Source organism: Oncorhynchus gorbuscha, linkage group LG06 (genome assembly GCF_021184085.1).
Source record: "Oncorhynchus gorbuscha isolate QuinsamMale2020 ecotype Even-year linkage group LG06, OgorEven_v1.0, whole genome shotgun sequence".
NCBI classification, from domain to species: Eukaryota; Metazoa; Chordata; class Actinopteri; order Salmoniformes; family Salmonidae; genus Oncorhynchus; species Oncorhynchus gorbuscha.
Window position 1 is genome coordinate 73,426,343 of NC_060178.1, and position 20,395 is coordinate 73,446,737.

At 41.5% G+C, this 20,395-nt stretch overlaps 1 protein-coding gene across 2 annotated transcripts in view; it reads left to right on the forward strand.

Moving 5' to 3' along the window:
• Positions 1–20,395, forward strand: part of gfra1a (gdnf family receptor alpha 1a) — a 102,341-nt gene that overhangs the window by 21,585 nt on the left and 60,361 nt on the right. The window contains exon 4 of one of the 2 annotated variants that reach the window (XM_046354012.1): positions 991–1,122. The exons of the other annotated variant lie outside the window; for it this stretch is intronic. Within the exon in view, the coding sequence (XP_046209968.1) occupies positions 991–1,122 (132 nt within the window). The remainder of the gene's footprint in view (positions 1–990; positions 1,123–20,395) is intronic. 2 annotated transcript variants of the gene reach the window in all.

The following is a 20,395-nucleotide window of genomic DNA, read 5'->3' on the forward strand; positions in this document are numbered from 1 at the left end:
TAGGCCAGTGCCCAAAAAATCTCAATTTAATCAATTTTAAATTCAGGCTGTAACACAGCAAAATGGAAAAGGTCAAGGGTTGTGAATACTTTCTGAAGTCACCGTATCACATGAGTGGGAAAAAAGGTGCTTGTGCACCAAAGCACACCAAAGATGGCATTAACGATACATAATAATATAAAAACATCACTTCCTATTTCATACCATAGCCTGCTGAACATAAAAGATAACTTTTCTTTCATGTTGATTTCGGGAAAAAATGTAAATGTGGCACTGACTCGCCCTCGATTGATGTCTCAGCATTGTCTCAATGAAGAGTTCAGCATTCAACTAGCCGCTCGCAAGAGTTAGCAGCCAGCGGACAAGCAATATCCACAGTCATAATACGGATGAAGCCTGAGCTGGAATGTGAAGATAACTGAAGCTGCCTAGCTTTAAAATACCCTGAGTAGATATAGCTAGCATTGTAGTATTACTACTTTGCCACCAGGTACCGTATATCAACAATTTATGAGTGGGATATGAGTAGGAGTATTGCGAGTGGGTATTGTTTTGAGAGTTCAAAATATAAATATAAACTGCAAAGATGCTACATATACCTGTGTAGTCGCCATAGACCTATATCTCATGTTATGTAACATAATTAATAGGGCAGTACCCTGGACATAGCATCTTTCCTTGTGTTTGGTTTTACCAGATTAACCAGAAATAGTCTGTTGTCAACCAGCTATCTTTAAGAACTATACTCCCTGAGCAAAATTCAGCCCATTGCAAAACCTCTCCTCTTCTCCTTTGTACTGTCCCAAACCTTCCACTAACCTAAGCAAGCTGTATTCCTCGTTAACTCCTTTCCCTTTGCCCGCCCAGTGACATTCCTCTCTCTGAAATGTCCTTTTTACCCTCTGAGTGTGGCTTGTCCCCTCTCCCCTGGTCCACTGAACTGTGAGCTCTATTCATCCTTTGGTCCTGAATGTAGCGCGTCTCTTGCAGAGGAAGGGGTCAGCAGCAACCCCTGGAGCGGCCCCGTCACCGTGCCCACAGGGAGGGGGCCCCAGGGCAGGGGCCGAGCAGTGAAGGACCCCAGTAGAAACAGGAGAGCTCATCCCAATTGGGCAATTCTGGGTAATTAACCTCAAGACATACAGGATGCACGTGACGAAGTTTGTGTGTAAAGGTGTGTGTGTATTCGTGTGCGTGTGTGAATGCATGTGTGTGTGTGAGTGTGAGAGACAGAGAGAGAGAAAGAGAGATGTAGAAAGAAAGAAAGAAAGAAAGAAAGAAAGAAAGAAAGAAAGAAAGAAAGAAAGAAAGAAAGAAAGAAAGAAAGAAAGAAAGAAACAAAGAAAGAAACAAAGAAAGAAACAAAGAAACAAAGAAACAAAGAAACAAAGAAAGAGAGAGAGGTGGGTGGGTGGGTTAAGAAGGCTTATCAGGAGTCAATGAGATGCGTTTTTGCATTTGTTTGTGGTTGTGGTTGATTTGTAGACTGCTTTGGAATGAAACCGTTCTATCCTTTTTTATAATAGGGGTTTGTAACAAATATCAATAAGATTATAACACAAAGTTACAGTATGTCAACTTTATTCCATATTATCCAGCCCAAAGATAAATAGTTTTCTGGGTGTAGCAGGATTGTAGCATCCTCGGAAAATAGTTTTAGAGCAGACGCGGTCTATGCTCAAGCCCTGGAGAGCAGAGAGAGAGGATGGGGAGATGTCATGCTTTACTACCCTGGACCATTTTACATACCCATAGTATTAGAAAGATTACCAGTGTAAATATTTGATGTGGTTTTCTCAATGGTTGTGTGTGGATAAGACCAGTGGTGTGTGCATGCAAAATATAGGGAGCGTTAGATTCACCTTAAACGTCAATCAGCAATTACCCACCTATTTTCTTAGCACATACACACATACACGCACGCACACACAGACACGTGCACACACCAAACACCAATACCCACACCCAGTGTCGTGTTTGCTCTCTGTGTTGCTGAAGGGCTGATCACATCAGTGAAGCTGAGAGGCTGAATCAGACTGAGCGTTCAGGAGGACCTGGGGGTCATAACTCGCTTCCACTCACTGTATGAAGTGCCAAAATACTGGTTCATTCTCACACTGAGCAATTGGAATACATACAATTTATAAACCCTCATGAAGGCAAATCTGCAACAAATGCATCACATGCTCACAAACAAATGCATCACAATGTACCAGCTGGGGGAGGGGGCATTGTATGTGAATAAGATGTTGTGCTCTTTAGATCAAAGCAATTCCACCTAACTTATTCACTCTCCCACAAACAAACCTCAGTCTAAAACTCAATACCTTAATCAGGGTAATGCAATGAAGTGTTTGGTTGTAAAATATATAAATATATATATATATATATATATATATATATATATATATATATATATATATATATATATATATATATATATATATATATATATATATATATATATATTACAGTTGACTATAGAATACTACAGTACTTACTATAGAATTTTATAGTAAACTGTAGTATCCTATAGAATACTATACTATACACTGTTGTATCCCTCGATCATGTGAAGTACTTACTATAGACTGTTGTAGTATACTGTAGAATACTACAGTAAATACAACAGTATTATCAGCAAAAAAACACTGTAGTAGTTACTATGTCCACAAAAACACTACATTCTGCAAAAACATGACAATTTTTAAACTAAAGTAAATACTTCAGCATTTAATTTGCATATACACTGCCCATTCCTTCCCCCCAATAATGCATATATTATGTTCACTACAGGTTATATAAAAGAGCAGAATCTCTGAACTATCCGTTCAGACCCCAGTCCTACCTACCTACCTACAGGTTATGGAACATTTGCTATTGTAGTATTTCTCCAGTAGGTTTCCTGTAGGACAACTCCTCCCCTTCTATGTCAAAGATAATAAAAACAAAACCATTATAGTAAATACTACAGTAATGTCTGCAAAACACTACAGTAAATACTACAGTATACTACAATCCTCAAACACTACATTATTAACTATAGTGTATACTCAAAAACGCTACAATGACTACTATAGTCTTTTTTTCATATGGGATTTGACTAATCTCACTCAGCAGACAATAAATGAACCACAGTCATGAGAGGAGGGAGCATTTCCATAATGATCTACAAAAATAACAAGAGCTATCCAATAAAAACAGTTTCACGCCAGTGTTTGTTGTCTTATACTGGAACACTGTGGGTGTGAAAACAGTGTTGTTGCATTTGATTTAATGGGATTAAGAGGCAAAACATGTCACACTTTACTAGTTAAATGTAAACAGAGACAGTGATAATATAGCCAGGGATTATAACTGTCTGACAGGGTATTGAAGGTGCAGTAGCCCTGCTAAATGTGCCTCAGCCTTATCATTTGGTTTTGATAGGTGTTGGATTCAGCAGGGAGTGTGTGAAGTTATCTCCACTTCTCAGTGGCTTACAGTGGCGCTGTCTTAATAACTCTGCCAAGTGTGTGAGTGAGCGAGAGCCAGGGCCCTCAGGGATGCACATTCAGATTAATTAAAAACTCAAATCCCCGGAATGTTGTTAGTCATTGTTGAAGTTAATATGAATGAGGCTGTGTGCTTCCCGTAAAGAGAGTTTTGGAAATATTAATCACATTATTAAAACATATTTATTGTTTTGGGTCATTTGTCATTTAAAGCATCACATCCTGTTGGGTTCGCAACAGGGTACATGCACTTTTTGTGTGGATGTTTTGTAGCATATCCTGATGAGGTTGTTGCTTTTTTAACCATGAGAAAGGGATATTATATCAGAATGGATGGTAAATCATAGTTAACTTTGATATGATTTTGAAAATCCTCATATACAGATCATCTAGGCCCTAGATGCCGACATTGATGAAGCCCAGCCTTCATATCAGTTTGAGTTGGCTGTGTTACAGAACTGTGATGTTCTGAAAGACGCATTCAAGCCCAACAGTCTCATTGACTTCTATGCCGCCCTCCCAAACGACACATATCCAAACATCAAAAAACACGCAATGAAAATGTCCACAGTTTTTGGCAGCACGTATATCTGCGAGAAAACCTTTTCTCGCATGAAATTGCTGAAAACCCCGATGAGATCAAGATTGACAGATGAACATTTGCATCAGTGCTTGAGACTGGCTGTAACTAGAATGGAACCTGATATTCAACGTCTCACCAGCCAGATGCAGACCCACAGTTCACACTGATGAACATACATAGGTAAGCTCACTTTTCTGACTTGAATGAGTCATTCTGAGCATAAACAAATATAATCATAATAAAATCTACTGGGATAAAATCCATCTTTACAACCATACTAGTAGTGAAATGTATTGTGCTGTGTAGGTGCTGTATCACTTAGTTCAGTTTCTCAACCTGCTTCTTTTGTGGTTTTCACAGGGAAGTTGATGAGAGAGAGCTGCAAACAGCGGTGTCTACAAGCCTACTGGAACCTACAAAAGGATTATAAGGAAGGAACACAAGAACTTTAAGAGACTGCTCATATGTGTCAGAGAGATTCTGCTCTGACAACTGAGCTGAACTTTTATCTGTTAAGATTGTGCATGGCACGACAGAAAGTTAATGTTCCATGGCTTTTTTTTCTATGAAGAACCCAGAGAGAGTTATTTAGTTATTATTTATTTCCTGTTTTTTCTGTGAAGAACTCAGAGAGGGTTATTTAGTTATTATTTATTTCATTAATAGTGTTATTTGTTTCCTGACTTTTTTCTGTAAAGAACCTGGAAAGGGTTATTTGGTTATGTGTGGCTTTCTGGAAAACAATAAATTGTTTAAGCTCCCCTACGATCGTCACACTTTTTCTGTTACAAACTGACACCGGCCCCCCATCAGAGAAGGGAAACTTTATGTGGCCCTCACAGGAAAAAGTTTGGGGACCCCTGAATTCTAGGGAAATGCTTGGGAAATCAGACATGTGTTTCTTTCAACACTATTTTTAAATACCATTCCATTCATTTGTGTTTTAGACTATCCTCAATAAAGAAAATATTGCTCACCCAGATTCCAGACTGAGTGTAAATATAGTTATTTGATAGTGTTAATATTTATACTTTTGTAGTGTACATATTGTACTTTGTCAGGGAAATGAAATTCAGCCTATTAAGTAGGGGTGTAACGGTTCAACAAACCCACAGTTCGGTGATATTATGGGGTCACGGTTCGGTTCGGGTACAGCTGGAAAATATAATACCATTCACAATGGCATTAATTGCCAACAAGCTCTGTCAACCATAACTAAAAGGTAAGCTATCATGCTTGTAAACAAATTATAGAGTTAAAAAATACATAAATAGATGTATTTTTATAAATACTGTTTTGTTGTTGCATTTATCTGTCGAAAATGCTGTTATAGAGGCCATTTCCTTAGTAGGTGTCGTCAGAGGTCACCATGTGGTAGAGGTGTGTGCTCAGAATGCTAGACGAATTTCCCACGAGTAATTTGAGGGCCGTTGAAGTGGATTTTTCCCAGTCATGTGGCCAATTTCCAATTCCTACTTAGTTACGAATGCACCATAACACTGTCTCCTTCAGTGCCAGATGCTCACTTGTGACTCTCATAAAAGGTGCGTGTCTGTAGCATGGTACATATCCCACGCCGGGTAATGTGATGGGGCTTTTACTGTTAAGTAAGCGCATTGAAAACTTTGGCTTTGGTTTGCTTATATAGATTGGGTAGGCCTACAAGAGGGAAGTTCGTAACGTTGTTCAAGTACTGTTTATGTAACGTTGCTCAGTACAAGAGGTGCTGAAACCACTTATTCTCAACCACTGAGAATGAGTGCATATCTGCAACTATAAACACAAGGACCAAACCGAGGTCCCTGTATCAAACAGTTTGGTACAAATAGATGTACTGTTGCACCCCTACTATTGGCATAAAATAAAGCCCGGGCCCTAGCTCCAGAGAAAGACTCGGGTCCTGTATGAATATTCCAAGTGGTTTATACTGGTGGGTTTGTTTGCTGTTAGGCCTTCCACTCCGCTTCCCACTCTTTCATGTACTGTTTATGTCATTGCCGGCCATTTGCGATTGGTACATGAAGACAGAATGAAAGAGCTAAACAGGTCACAGAACCTTCCAAAAAAGCCTGGAGGACTTGGTGGCAAAACATTAGCCACGCATGCATGAGTTTTTGCCTCCCCACAGGTGACTGAAATAAAAGACAATAATTAATTAAATAAATGTTCCAGATTTAGAGCATTGAGAGAATTCAGGCTGTGAATGGCGACCAACATTAATTCCTGAGGGGTAAGGGACAGCCTGGTTGCATAGACTAGACGCAACATAGTAAAGGTAAATCCAGGACATTCAAATTAGGATGATATGCCACGTTTTGTATGGTATAAGACAGAAGGTTACTTAAGGAAAGTTCGGTGGTAGGTTAGGGTGGATGGGTATGTGTATAGCATGAACGTTTAGCAACCCAAAGGTTGCGTGTTTGAATCTCATCACGGAGAACTTTTGCATTTGAGCTAATTAGCAACATAGGAATTATTTACTACTTTTTAACTGGTGGTCCTGTGTAGCTCAATTGGTAGAGCGTGGCGTTTGTAACGCCAGGTTAGTGGGTTCGATCCCCGGGACCACCCATACGTAGAATGTATGCACACATGACTGTAAGTCGCTTTGGATAAAAGCGTCTGCTAACCCTAACCCTATATATTATATTAACTACTTTGCAACTACTTAGCATGTTAGCTAACCCTTCCCCTAACCGTAACCTTAAACCGTTAACCTAACTCCTAACCCCTAGCTAACGTTAGCCACCTTAGCCGCAACAAATTGGAGTTTGTAACATATGGTACAAATTGCAATTCGTAACATATTGTACGATTGCAATTCCTAACATCATACGAAATGGATGATGGACATTCACAAATTAATACAGTACATACCCTACGAAGCTTAACACATCATACTAATTGGAGTGTCTCGGATTTACTTTTACTATGTTACATCTACCCCTGAGTCCAGGTTGAAAGGGTAGTGAAGTTATGTTGTTATATGATGTTTTTTTTACATAACTACCATTGTAAGGACATGGTCAAGTTTGGTGGAAAACTGCAGGTTTTCACCGGGAACAAGTTGATATTCATTGAGGATATGTACTCTGTGTCCAACATGAATTGGCATAACACCATAAATAATAAAGGGCTGTACTTAAATATCAGTATAGCATCAGTCTTGAATACTGAATCCAAAAATAGTTTGATCATGGAACACCTATGTCTACAATCAGTGGTCTATAGGAGCAATGTGACCAAGGTAGGCCTACCAACAGACAGCAGTTCTGTATGCAGACTGTATTTTCAGTCTATTTGAACGCTTCAAAGTAAAGTTTAAATCTTCATCTGGTGGGGCTGTGGCTGAGCAGGCCTTTAAAGCTTGTACGTCATATATTATTCACAAGAGGGGTGAGGGAGAGTAGAAGGGGCATTGTTTGTGATTGTTTGTGTGTGTGTGTGTGTGTGTGTGTGTGTGTGTGTGTGTGTGTGTGTGTGTGTGTGTGTGTGTGTGTGTGTGTGTGTGTGTGTGTGTGTGTGTGTGTGTGTGCGTGCGTGCGTGCGTGCGTGCGTGCGTGCGTGTGTGCGTGTGTGTGTGTGTGTGTGTGTGTGTGTGCGTGCAGTATGAGGCTTTGGCCCTGTCCCAGACATTATGGAATAGTAGCTGTGTGAGGCTCACGGTGAGCCTTATTCCTGAGCTGTGGACTGCCCCGGATGGTCCTGCCTGCTTGCCTGTGGAGCTCTTCTATTTAAATCATTGATGACGACTGGCACGCACACTACCTCAATAGACTGCCAGCCCTGGTTTCCCATCGCTGCATCGCTGTGCCTTTCTGCTGACTGAATGATAGGCAAAGCAATATTCCCCAAATGGCTCCCAGTGGGCAGTGATTGCGGCGTGTCTGGCGCGACAGCTGCAGTTTGGCAAGGCACCACAGTGATATTTGTGCTGCTACAACTCTCATGCAGATCTATTAACTTTCAAGCACCTCGTCAGAAAAGTGACCTGTTGAGAAGGCAGTGAATGAGAATGGAGAGAAGTGGCCATCTGCCTACTTGTGCGTTTGTTATTCATTCTTACATGGGAGTGACTCATTTTGAAGTGACCTGTATAGCAGGGAAATACAGGCTGGCAAGTTGGATTTGCTCTGGCGCTTTGGGAAATATGTGTGGGCTGCATGCTTAACTTTTAGATTTACATGTAAAGTACTGGTGCTAGGTCTTAACTGGGGAAGTCAAGTTTGAAATGTACTTGTCACAAATGCGCTTAGGACTTTGGTACCAAAGAATCCAATTCCGTTACATGTGGAAATTTGTTTAATATCTTTCTACAGTATACACTCACTTTGAGATTGTTAGTCTTTTTGTATGGAATTAATTCACATCAACAGCTGATGTATAATCAGATTAATTAATTTATTAAATTATCCTGTTGCGTAAGAACATCCATAATGTTATTTTATGACCTAAATATAGTTATTCGATAACTGAACTGGTCTCTCTATATATGCATATATGAAGTTCATATGATTATGAGTTAAACGTGTCCCTGGCAGCCATGATATGCAGGCTCAATACCAGTGGGAGTTGACCAACTGATGCAATGGCATCTCCAATGATGAAGCGCATGAAACAGTCCACAACACTACATTGGATTTGAATGTGTTTACCGGAGAGGAGACGAGCATTTTCACCCCTGCAGAAGCACACTATCCCAGACTACCCCATACACATTCAACCAACGATAAGGTGAAAGAAATAGGGAGGGATATTTTTTCACCCAGCATTAGGACTTAATTTCAATAAAGATAAACGGGGGGAAGGTAACACATGGGATTTGTTTGCAAATACAATTCCATTTAATTGACTTATGAGGCATGTTCTCTTTGCTTCTCTGCCATGCACTCAACTTTCAATCTAAGCAATAAATCACTCAAAAGCCACATTTTATTTAGCACTATGCCCTGTGACAAATTGAGTTGTATTCACAAAGCTCCAATAGCTTCTCGTGTGACAGTGCTTAGGGGCATATAGGTTGGTTGAGTTAATTGGAGAAGTCCGGCGTGAAGAGCAACAGCAGGGTCTGTTGTCTGAATGTGTCAGCGGGAATGAGAGAGAGACATGGCGAGTTTTATTGGAGGGAAATCAGAGCATGCACCTGTTCCTGTTCTCAGCTCTCAGACAATCCTGCTGGATGATGTTGGTCATCTGTCTGAGGAACCATCTGGTGGTAGATTAACTTGTTGGTAACCTATCTCAGTTGGTAGCACATGGTACTTGTAACATCGGGGTAGTGGGTTCAATTCCCGGGAACACCCATATGTAAAATATATGCCCGCATGACTCTAAATCGCTTTGGATAAAAGTGTCTGCTAAATGGCATATATTATATATATTAGCTACACATACCAACATAACTGCTTAAATTTGCCCTGTGAAATCTCCCGGTTTAGAAACCCTGTGTGTTATATTGGAAGGTGAAATGTGGTATCAAGGACTTCAAAAGTATACACCATAAAATCTAGACATTCTACACTTGTGCACACACACCAATTGCCTTTTACCTCAAAATGTCACTTACTGCAGTAATTTCGCAGAGTTGCCTGTGATGCTTTCTCTGTAAGGTAAATACAGTATCTATTATACATAACATTTTGCTATATAAAAGTGATAGATAATATGGCTTTGAGCAGGGATGGGCAAACATTTTGGCTTGATTTGTTAATCAAAAAAATAATAATCTGCCCAGAAAATGGCAGTTATTTGAACATAGACGCTGTAGGTCCATTATAATTTCTTCACACTTTATATCAAGGTTTAGGTGTTCAAGTGTGGCCTGGAGTGGTTTTTAAACCCAAAATAAGATTATTTTGTGGCCAACCCTAATTTTGTAAGAAAAAGAGGAGAGACAGGGTATGTTTAAATGCAGCGTGTACAAGAGTGAGGAAGGAGGCAAGGCTCTGTGAACAACCCTGATATGTCTGCACTTGCGTTTCACTACATCGAGCAGCAAACAATCAAACAAAGCTTGGGATCGAAGCACAGCAGCGCTAGCCTAGCGGAACTGACAGACTGAGTACATAATCCTCCAGCAGCACAGCGTAGAGCGAGGGCAGCACGGTGTCCAGGCAGGCAGCCGACAGGTCAACAGGCATCACGCAGCTGCAGACACCAAATGAAGGGAGTAAATGCATAGGTACTCCTCTTGCCCCAGAGAGCCGTCTCTCCATTATGACTGTTACGATTGGTCCTGACGCGAAAACATCCAATTAGATTTACTTTGGGGAGCTTTGATGTGATGTCAGAAGTGTTAGTATTATTTTGGGGTAAAGAATAAATTGATATTAGATGCAGGCATTTTAGGAATACATTAAAATGCAATGGAAGTTATGTAAAGAGATTATTTCAAAAGTATCACACTGTGAATCAGTCGGATTAAACGCTGACAATTTGTCCACTGAAAGCCATTGGCTTTTAACAGGTTCTCAGGTAGGAGTTAGAGGAATAGACATGCATCCTTCCACTGTAGTATGACCAAAACAAACAATCCCCCACACATACACACACACACACACTCGCTCTCTCTCTCTCTCTCTCTCTCTCTCTCTCTCTCTCTCTCTCTCTCTCTCTCTCTCTCTCTCTCTCTCTCTCTCTCTCTCTCTCTCTCTCTCTCTCTCTCTCTCTCTCTTCTCTCTCCTCTCTCTCTCTCTCTTCTCTCTCTCCTTCTCTCTCTCTCTCTCTCTCTCTCTCTCTCTCTCTCTCTCTCTCTCTCTCTCTCTCTCTCTCTCTCTCTCTCTCTCTCTCTCTCTCTCTCTCTCATTCTCCCTCCTCTCTCTCTCTCTCTCTCTCTCTCTCTCTCTCTCTCTCTCTCTCTCTCTCTCTCTCTCTCTCTCTCTCTCTCCTTCTCTCTCTCTCTTCTCTCTCCTCTCTCTCTCCTTCTCTCTCTCTCTCTCTCTCTCTCTCTCTCTCTCTCTCTCTCTCTCCTCTCTCTCTCTCCTTCTCTCTCTCTCTCCCTCTCTCTCCTTCTCTCTCTCTCCTTCTCTCTCCTTCTCTCTCTCCTTCACTCTCTCTCCTTCTCTCTCCTTCTCTCTCTCCTTCACTCTCTCTCCTTCTCTCTCTCTTCTCTCTCTCTCTCTCTCTCTCTCTCTCTCTCTCTCTCCTTCTCTAGGGGAAATTCCTTTAGGAAACATGCCGTCCTAAAACTGGTCTTTACTTTAACATCAGATGAGTCAAGTTTTCCCTCTCTTCCACTACTCTCTCCAGCCCCAGGTAGAACGGTAAATAAAGTTACCTTTGAAACTGTATTTATTTATGAGGAACATGAATTTGTTCACATGCAGTTTCTAACATGCAGGTTATTCCGACATTGTTTGGTAGTTCAGGTAATTCTGTATATTTGTTGTAACTATTGTTGTAACTATACTGTAGGTTTGCATTACCCTCTGAGATACAGTACCATAGAGGGTTATGGGTTATGAAGGATTTCACGTACGCATACGTTATCATTTGGAACATGTCGTTTCGGGGAAGTGGTCGGCGTGCCTATAACCTTGTGATAACTGTTAGTTGGGAGAATGATTAATAGCATATCATTACCTAAAGACAGATAGTTCCTATTTATTAAAACTTTTCCCTACATTACTCCCAGATAGTGGTCTGGGTCATCAATCATTCATAAAGTCTACTGTAAGACCATGCCAGAATTTCCATTTGATCTTATAGTACGTTTTCCTTCCCTTTATGGTCTGAAAGACAAATGTCACGGTCATTAAGGTCTCAGTAGTTATAGCTGTTTTTCCTGTGGTGGAGAGGAGAAATGATGAGTGCATAGTGGGGAAATGTTTGAGGCTGACAGCCACACCGAGTCTTACTTTTAGGACCTCTTGGTTTCTTGCCACAGTAGTGGACGAGAAGCAAGTCAGTGAAAGTTTAGCTTAGGGGTGGGTCTGTATTCTATTAGAATTATCTTAGGAGGTATATGTTTAGAAGTCCAATATGTGTAATAATAATTTTTGTAAAGAATTGTTTTACCCACATTTTCTCCCCAATTTCAATATTGTCTCATTGCTGCAACTCCCCAACAGACTTGGGAGGCGAAGGTCAAGTCATGCGTCCTCCAAAACATGACCCGCTAAACCACGCTTCTTAACACCCACTGCACCAATGTGTCGGAGGAAACACTGTTCACCTGACGACTGAGGTCAGCCTGCAGGCGACCGGCCCGCCACAAGGAGTCGCTAGAGCGCATGTAAAGCCCCCCTAACCCGGACAACGCTGGGGTGGTATACAGAAGATAGCCCTATTTGGTAAAAGACCAAGTCCATATTATTGCAATAACAGCTCAAATAGGCAAAGAGAAATAACAGTCCATCATTATTTTAAGACATAATGGTCAGTCAATCTGGAAAATGTGAAGATCTTTGAAAGTTTCTTCAAGTGCAGTCGCAGAAAACATCAATGATGAAACTGGCTCTCATGAGGACAGCCACAGGAAAGGAAGACCCAGAGTTACTTCTTCTGCAGAGGATAAGTTCATTAGAGTTAACTGCACCTCAGATTGCAGCCCAAATAAATAAATGCCCAAATCACAGCATTCTGCCACAATACGCAATCCCATCTGGTTTGCACTTAGTGGGACTATCATTTGTTTTTAAACAGGACAATGACACAACACACCTTCAGGCTGTGTAAGGGCTATTTGACCAAGAAGGATAGGGATGGAGTGCTGCATCAGATGACCTGGCCTCTACAATCACCCGACCTCAACCCAATGGGATGGTTTGGGGTAAGTTGGACCGTAGAGGGAAGGAAAAGCAGCCAACAAGCTCAGCATATGTGGGAACTCCTTCAAGACTGTTGGAAAAACATTACAGGTGAAGCTGGTTGAGACAATACCACCTGTGTGCAAAGCTGTCATCAAGGAAAAGGGTGGAATCTAAAATCTAAAATATATTTGGATTTGTTTAACACTTTTTTGGTTACTACATGATTCCATATGTGTTATTTCATAGTTTTTATGTCTTCCCTATTATTCTACAATGTAGAAAATATTAAAGATAAAGAAAAACCCTTGAAGGAGTAGGTGTGTCCCAACTTTTGACTGGTACTGTAAGTATTCAGACCCTTTACTCAGTACTTTGTTGAAGCACCTTTGGCTTATTTAGTCTTCTTAGGTATGACGCTACAAGCTTGGCACACCTGTATTTGGGGAGTTTCTCCCATTCTTCTATGCAGATCATCTCAAACTCAGTCAGTTTGGATGCTATTTTCAGGTTTCTCCAGATATGTTCGATTGCGTTCAAAACCGGGCTGTGGCTGGGCCATTCAAGGACATTCAGAGACTTCTCCCGAAGCCACTCCTGCGTTGTCTTGGCTGTGTGCTTAGGGTCGTTGTCCTGTTGGAAGTTGATCCTTCGCCCCAGTCTGAGGTCCTGATCACTCTGAAGCAGGTTTTGATCAAGGAACTCTCTGTATTCTGCTCTGTTCTTCTTTTATTCGATCCTAACTAGTCTCCCAGTCCCTGCCTCTGAAAAACATCCCCACAGCATGATGCTGCCACCACCATGCTTCACCGTAGGGATGGTGGCAGGTTTCCTCCAGACGTGATGCTTGGCATTCAAACCAAGGAGTTCAATCTTGGTTTCATCAGACCAAGGAAGTTTCCCCCATATCCACAGAGGAACTCTAGAGCTCTGTCAGAGTGTCCATCAGCTTCTTGGTCATTTGCACAAAACATTTTTTACAAATGTTTTCGCTTTGTCGTTATGGGGTGTTGTGTGTAGATTGCTGAGAACTTGTATTAATTTAATCAATTGTAGAATACGGCAGTAATGTAACAAAATGTGGAAAAGGTCAAGGGGTCAGAATACTTTCCGATAGAACTGTATATGTCAAGTGGAGCAGTTGGATTTGGTTAATAAGCTTGGCAGAGACTATCTCTCAGATTTGTATGCCTCAGAGGTATTTGTCAAGTTTTCTCATAGATTCTTACATCACTCCATCTCTCTCATTCACACAGAGCAATATTTAAATACAAATGGGCATGCACATATATATTCAGAGGAATGTGTACATAACACCCCCCCTCCTCCTCCTCTCTCCCTCTCCCATCTCTCCCAGACACACACGCAAAAAATGTCTCCTCCACTCTCTTACACACCGGGCCAGTTGCAGACATAGATTTTTCAGAGTGCTCCCTGAGTTGTCAAGGCGATAGAGAAGTGCTTTTGGCAGGGAGAAGTTATGTATGTAATTAAAAAGACTGCCCTGTAAAGGAGGGTTCTGAGAATTGGAGGAGGGATAATACTTTTTCCAGCATGGGAAACTGATGGATTTAATATCACGGCTGGTAGAGATCAGCCCACTGGCAATAAGAACGTATATGCATTTATAAGAGCTGGCTGATAATAATTGAGTGTCGTCTCTCTGAAGACGAAGTGATTTTGCTGCTGCTGCTGCTGCTGGTGTGTATGTAGCAGGAAGATGAAGACTCCTAAGCCCTGGAAGCATTCATCCCTGTTCCTCTAAGCTAAGTTCCTCATCCGGCAGTGTTTAAACCACAGCAGGCCAAGCCTTCACTATTCACTATGGGGGCTTAGCCCAGGAAGTCCCATCCATCTAGCACAGGGCTGAGTAGGGCTCCCACGCCAATGATGAAGTGACATGGCTACAGGTGCTAGCAGGCACATGTACGCTTGAACAGGAGAGGATGCATGGACTGTATACAGTAGGTAGACACATTCTAGACTGATACACACTTGAACAGGCAGGCATGTCCGAACACACATATGCACTTTGATACGTGAAGACACATACTATGAAATCACATGTAACCACTGTCAGAATACCTATGAGGTTGGCAATACATCTGTCTAGGCTATGTGAGGATTTTGCTTCACTCTTAGATCTCCTTCTATGACCCAGTTGAACAGTCGATTCGCCTCATTTCATTCTTTCCCACTAATCATGTGTCTTTTATATTGGTTGAGATTTTTTTTTTTTTACTGCCAATGAGGCGAATTGAAAGTCTAGCCCCCAAGGGTGCATTACTAAGCTGCTGGCGATGGTAAAACAGAAAATGTACATTTTCCTAGGTTATTAAGCATTGATTTCCCTTGAATTAAGATGTGTTGTAAAAATAAGCGGCACGAATGTTAAATGTGTCCTGTAATGCTGTTATCAGCTCAGTGGACAGGCCTAATGGCAGCATTATTTATGTGCACACAAACGTACTGTACGTACATCCTTATGTTGTGTCCACCCTACACCCCAGAATCATAGTATGCTTTTTGACACTGGCATTTTTTATTTAACTAGGCAAGTCATTAAGAACAAATTCTTATTTACACCGACAACCTACCCCAGCCAAACCCAGATGATGCTGGGCCAATTGTGCGGATAATGCCGGGCCAATATCCCTATGGGATTCCCAATCATGTGATACAGCCTGGATTTGAACCCGGGACTGTAGTGAAACTTCTAACACTGAGAAGCAGTGCATTAGACCACTGCGCCACTCGGGAGCCCACACAAATGTTGACGCATTCTCTTACACATACATTTTCTCTCCCTTTTTTTTACACACACACACACAAACAAATAATCAGTACATGAGCAAGTTCCCCAATTAGCCACCCTTCATTTCTCCATGCAGTCAGATAAAACGGAACTGAGAGGAGTCAAATATCCTTAGGTCCAAAATATTTAACATATCCACTTAGGGAGGCAGAGAGAAATGAGTTGGAAATTAAACAGAAATATTTCCATTAGGAAAACACTGTTGCACCTGGAGCTATCGCAGTACTTTAGCAAAGAGGACTGGACTCTCAAGGTCAGAACATGCCTAACACGTTAGTCATCCAATAGCATGTGAAATGCCCTAGTCACTTTCACCCGCGGATAAACACATCCATGGTAAACACATCCAATTGCATGTGAGAGACACTACAGTAGTTGGATCTTAATTTGACCCGTATTGTCCCGGCAAAATAATCGTGCAGCAACAGGATTTGAACGTTTAGTCCATAATGTTGCTTGATCGGTGGTTAGGCTATAAGCAGTCGAAAATTAGACTACATGAAAAGTGCAATACTGTTAATATAACCGTGTGTTAGTGTGGGTTTTCAGTGAATGTATGCAAATCACAAAGCTCATTTGCATTTCTTGCAGTGAAGGAAAATTCTCAGCAACAAAAATGTGATCACATTAAGATCCTACATCTGTACGTGAAATCATGTATGTGAAACACAAAGGACAGATCAATGTGAAATTAACATAATCTTTCTGATGATTACCGTTGCTTCAGTTCTGTGCCCGTTGATATTGCTGGATGTGAAAGTCTGTGTTGTATAAAAGTGTTGTTACCTAACAACACGGATTCACATCTTAAAGTGGCAATCAGCAGTAGAAACAATAACAAAGTGTCCTTCTCGCCCCTGTTTCCGTAAAAAGCTGAGCGATGGGGCGGGAGAAATGTAACTAGTGTCAAATTCAGAGACAGAGCTAATGATGCAAGGACTGATCATGCATGTTATCAACATTATAGTTTTGAGGCTATATGGTGTTTGTCTACATTTATGTTGTTTACAAACATTTGAGTTAAACAAGCTTATAGGGTTCTGATTGGGTACGACAGTTATTCCAAATTCCAAATTACAACTTATATTCTTCAAAAATCAATGGGTTCATATCATTCATGTAGAAGTCCAGAAATGGATGTAGCAACTGCTGATTGCCCTTTTAAGAGAGTTATTGTCTTAGAGCAAAACGGATTACACTGAAAGAGGAAAGGGTTGAATAAGTAATGTAGCAACTATTGCAAATTACAGAGAAATAGTAGGATAGGTGTGCTCTAATACCATCTGCACCATTGAAAGGATTTTGAGATGAAAAGGCTGATTAAAAAGTAACATCACTTCCTGGAATTCTCCATGATCTAGAGTAGTTGTTTCCAATCAGGGGTACAAGCACCCCTCTGGGTTTTTGGCCTATCCATAGGGGGTACTTGAAAAGTCTCATGAGACCATAGGTCTACTGGTAGAATGCACATGAGGGGGTACTTCAGGTGTACTCCGGGCAAAAATTAATTTGGTGGTACAGTAACCGAAAAGGTGTGTGTGTGTGTGTGTGTGTGTGTGTGTGTGTGTGTGTGTGTGTGTGTGTGTGTGTGTGTGTGTGTGTGTGTGTGTGTGTGTGTGTGTGTGTGTGTGTGTGTGTGTGTGTGTGTGTGTGTGTGTGTGTGTGTGTGTGTGTGTGTGTGTGTGTGTGTGTGTGTGAGAAGAGGTACACACATGCATGTGCACACACACATACACACAGTACACAGCACAACACAGCTGAGATACCAATTTATACTCTGGTTATTTTAATGCATTTCCCTAGTAAATATGGTCCCTGATACGCCACTACAATATTAACATCAGTGAATAATACATGTCATTCTCTTAGATATGCCCCAGGTTAATAGACAGCTGATGGTTGTCTAAAAATATCAGTGTCAGAGAATTTTTGTTTTTACATGAAGTTAGAGAGGGGATTCAGCTGTTTAAGGCCAATGAATGAATTCTATTGTGTGCTAATATTGCAGTTGTGTGTGGTTGCTTTGCATTTAATTAATGCACAAGTGCTTTAAATATTTATGTCTATGGACTAATAATGCGTTGGCAATGTTTAAAAGTGAATAATTCACTCACTGTTCCATTATTGTCATTTTCAATTGAATTAATGAAGCAGTGCTTGCTCAAATAAAGTAATATTCTAATAATAATGTAGAGCCAATCTAAAAGATGAAGGTAGGATGCACAATGAACCATGGAGAAAGACATGTTATTTCACTTAATATAGATGTATGTCTTAATAACATTCCACACATATTAGTATGCTCTGCTTTACTATACATTTACATCATATTCTACTTTTCAGGAATCTCCAATTATCCACAAATATAGCAAACCCAAACGACTCTAATGTGCGTATGAGTGTAAATGTATTTTGTCAACAACAAAAAATGTGTGTGCGCTTCGCGTGCATGCATGGGTGTTTGTGTGTGCGTGTGCACACACATGGATGTCTTTACTCTCCCCTCCTGGTTGTGTTCAATGTCCACCCCTACCAACACTTGCCCATCTCTTACCTGCCAGTGCTGATGGATGGCCTAGTCCATTTCACCCCAGCTCACCTGTAAGTGTTTCTAGAAAGAGAGGGACCCATTATTACCCATCACACAGATGCTCACATGCATCAATAGCTCAGCAGGCGCTTGCCTTGCATGGGAACCCTACAGAGCTGAACTTTCAGTCTCCATCACAGCTGTCTATATGTCTATCCTTCTTTCCAGGAAAACTCAAATCCGCAGAGCGAGGAGACTATATAATATGTTTCACAGCCGGAGGTTATATGAGAAAGTTAGTATCTAGAAAAATATTTTATTTTTTACCCCTTTTTTGTGGTATCCAATTGGTAGTTACAGTCTGGTCCCATCGCTGCAACTCCCGTACAGACTCAGGAGAGGAGAAGGTTGAGAGCCGTGCGTACTCTGAAACACAACCCAGCCAAGCTGCACTGCTTCTTGACACAATGCCCGCTAAACCAGGAAGCCAACCTCATCAATGTGTTAGAGGAAACACCGTACACCTGGCAACCATGTCAGCATGCATTGTGCCCATCCTGCCACAGGAGTCACTATAGTTCACAATGGGACAAGAACATCCCTGTCGGCCAAACCCTCCCCTAACACAGATGACGCTGGGCCAAATGTGCACCCAACTTGGGTCTCAAGGTCACGCCCGGCTGCAACAGAGCCTGGACTCAAACCAGGATCTCTAATGGGACAGCTAGCACTGCGACGCAGTGCCTTAGACCACAGCGCAGTGCCTTAGTCCACTGAGCCACTCGGGAGGCCCTCTGGAAAACATGGGAAGGGACAGTTTAATAGATGTCCAAAGGCCAATTATTATTGAAGTGCTTCTCAGCACTGGAGAAGTGAAGAGATGAGTCACAAATGGAAGCATATTTCTTATCACTCAACATTAATTTGAGATGTGATGGCCAGCAATTTCCACCAATATTGTGAGAATGTAGCCTATTAAATGGCATAACAAGCACAGCAGTATGTTGTTCTGAGTTTTCCTTGACCACATGACATTACCTGTAAAACCTCTGGGCCCTACTGTGGACCAATGCTGTGGTTCACATGCACACCCATCCATGGAGCTCTTATCCTTCATCATAACAGCAGCATGTTGGGGGTGAGAACACCTTCCCTCAGGGTGAGGAATGTGGAACATCTGGACTGTGTCTCGGTGACAGTCCACACCGGTCTTCTCTCACCTCCCTCTGGGTTCACAGGGATCAAGCCAGGTTAACACAATGGGAGTCATTTCCCGAGCTCCTCCATCATAGCCAATCCACAGGTTCCGTCGGGAGACAGGACAGTGTTATTTTATTAGTGTCAGAGATGGAGCCCTGTTATGGGGTGTGATGGATGGACCTGGGCTTTTTACTGACTGAGATGTTCTGTGTGTATGTTCACAATTTAAACAGATAAGGATCTATATTGTAAAACAAAATGGTTTTACCATCACGGTGAAGTCTGTGCAACGTCAGCCACTACTTCAGGACACCAGTGTTCTTAACAATAAGTCTGCTAATGCATAAAAGCTATTACTTACATCAAATCAAATTGTATTTGTCACATGCACCAAATACAACAGGTGTCATTAACCAACAATGCTTTAAGAAGGGTTTTTTTAAACAAAAAAAGTGTGTAAAATATACAGTAATAAATCAATAAAAGTAACAAATAAAATGAAACAGCAGCAGTAAATAACACGTGTGGCTATATACAGGGGGTGCCGTTACAGAGTCAATGTACGGGGGCACCGGTTAGTCGAGGTAATTGAGGTAATATGTACATGGTAGAGTTAACGCGACTATGCATAGATTATAAACAGCGTAAAAGAGGGGTCTGGGTAGCCCTTTGATTAGCTGTACAGGAGTCTTATGGCTTGGGGGTAGAAGCTGTTAAGAAGCCTTTTAGACCTAGACTTGGCGCTCTAGTACCACTTTCCATGCGGTAGCAGAGAGAACAGTCTATGACTAGGGTGGCTGGACTCTTTGGAAATTTTTAGGGTCTTTCTCTGACACCGCCTGGTATAGACATCCTGGATGGCAGGAAGCTTGGCACCAGTGATGTACTGGGCCGTACACACTACCCTCTGTAGTGCCTTGCGGTCGGAGGCCGAGCAGTTGCCATACCAGGCAGTGATGCAACCAGTCAGGATGCTCTCGATATTGCAGCTGGAGAACCTTTTGAGGATCTGAGGACCATGCTAAA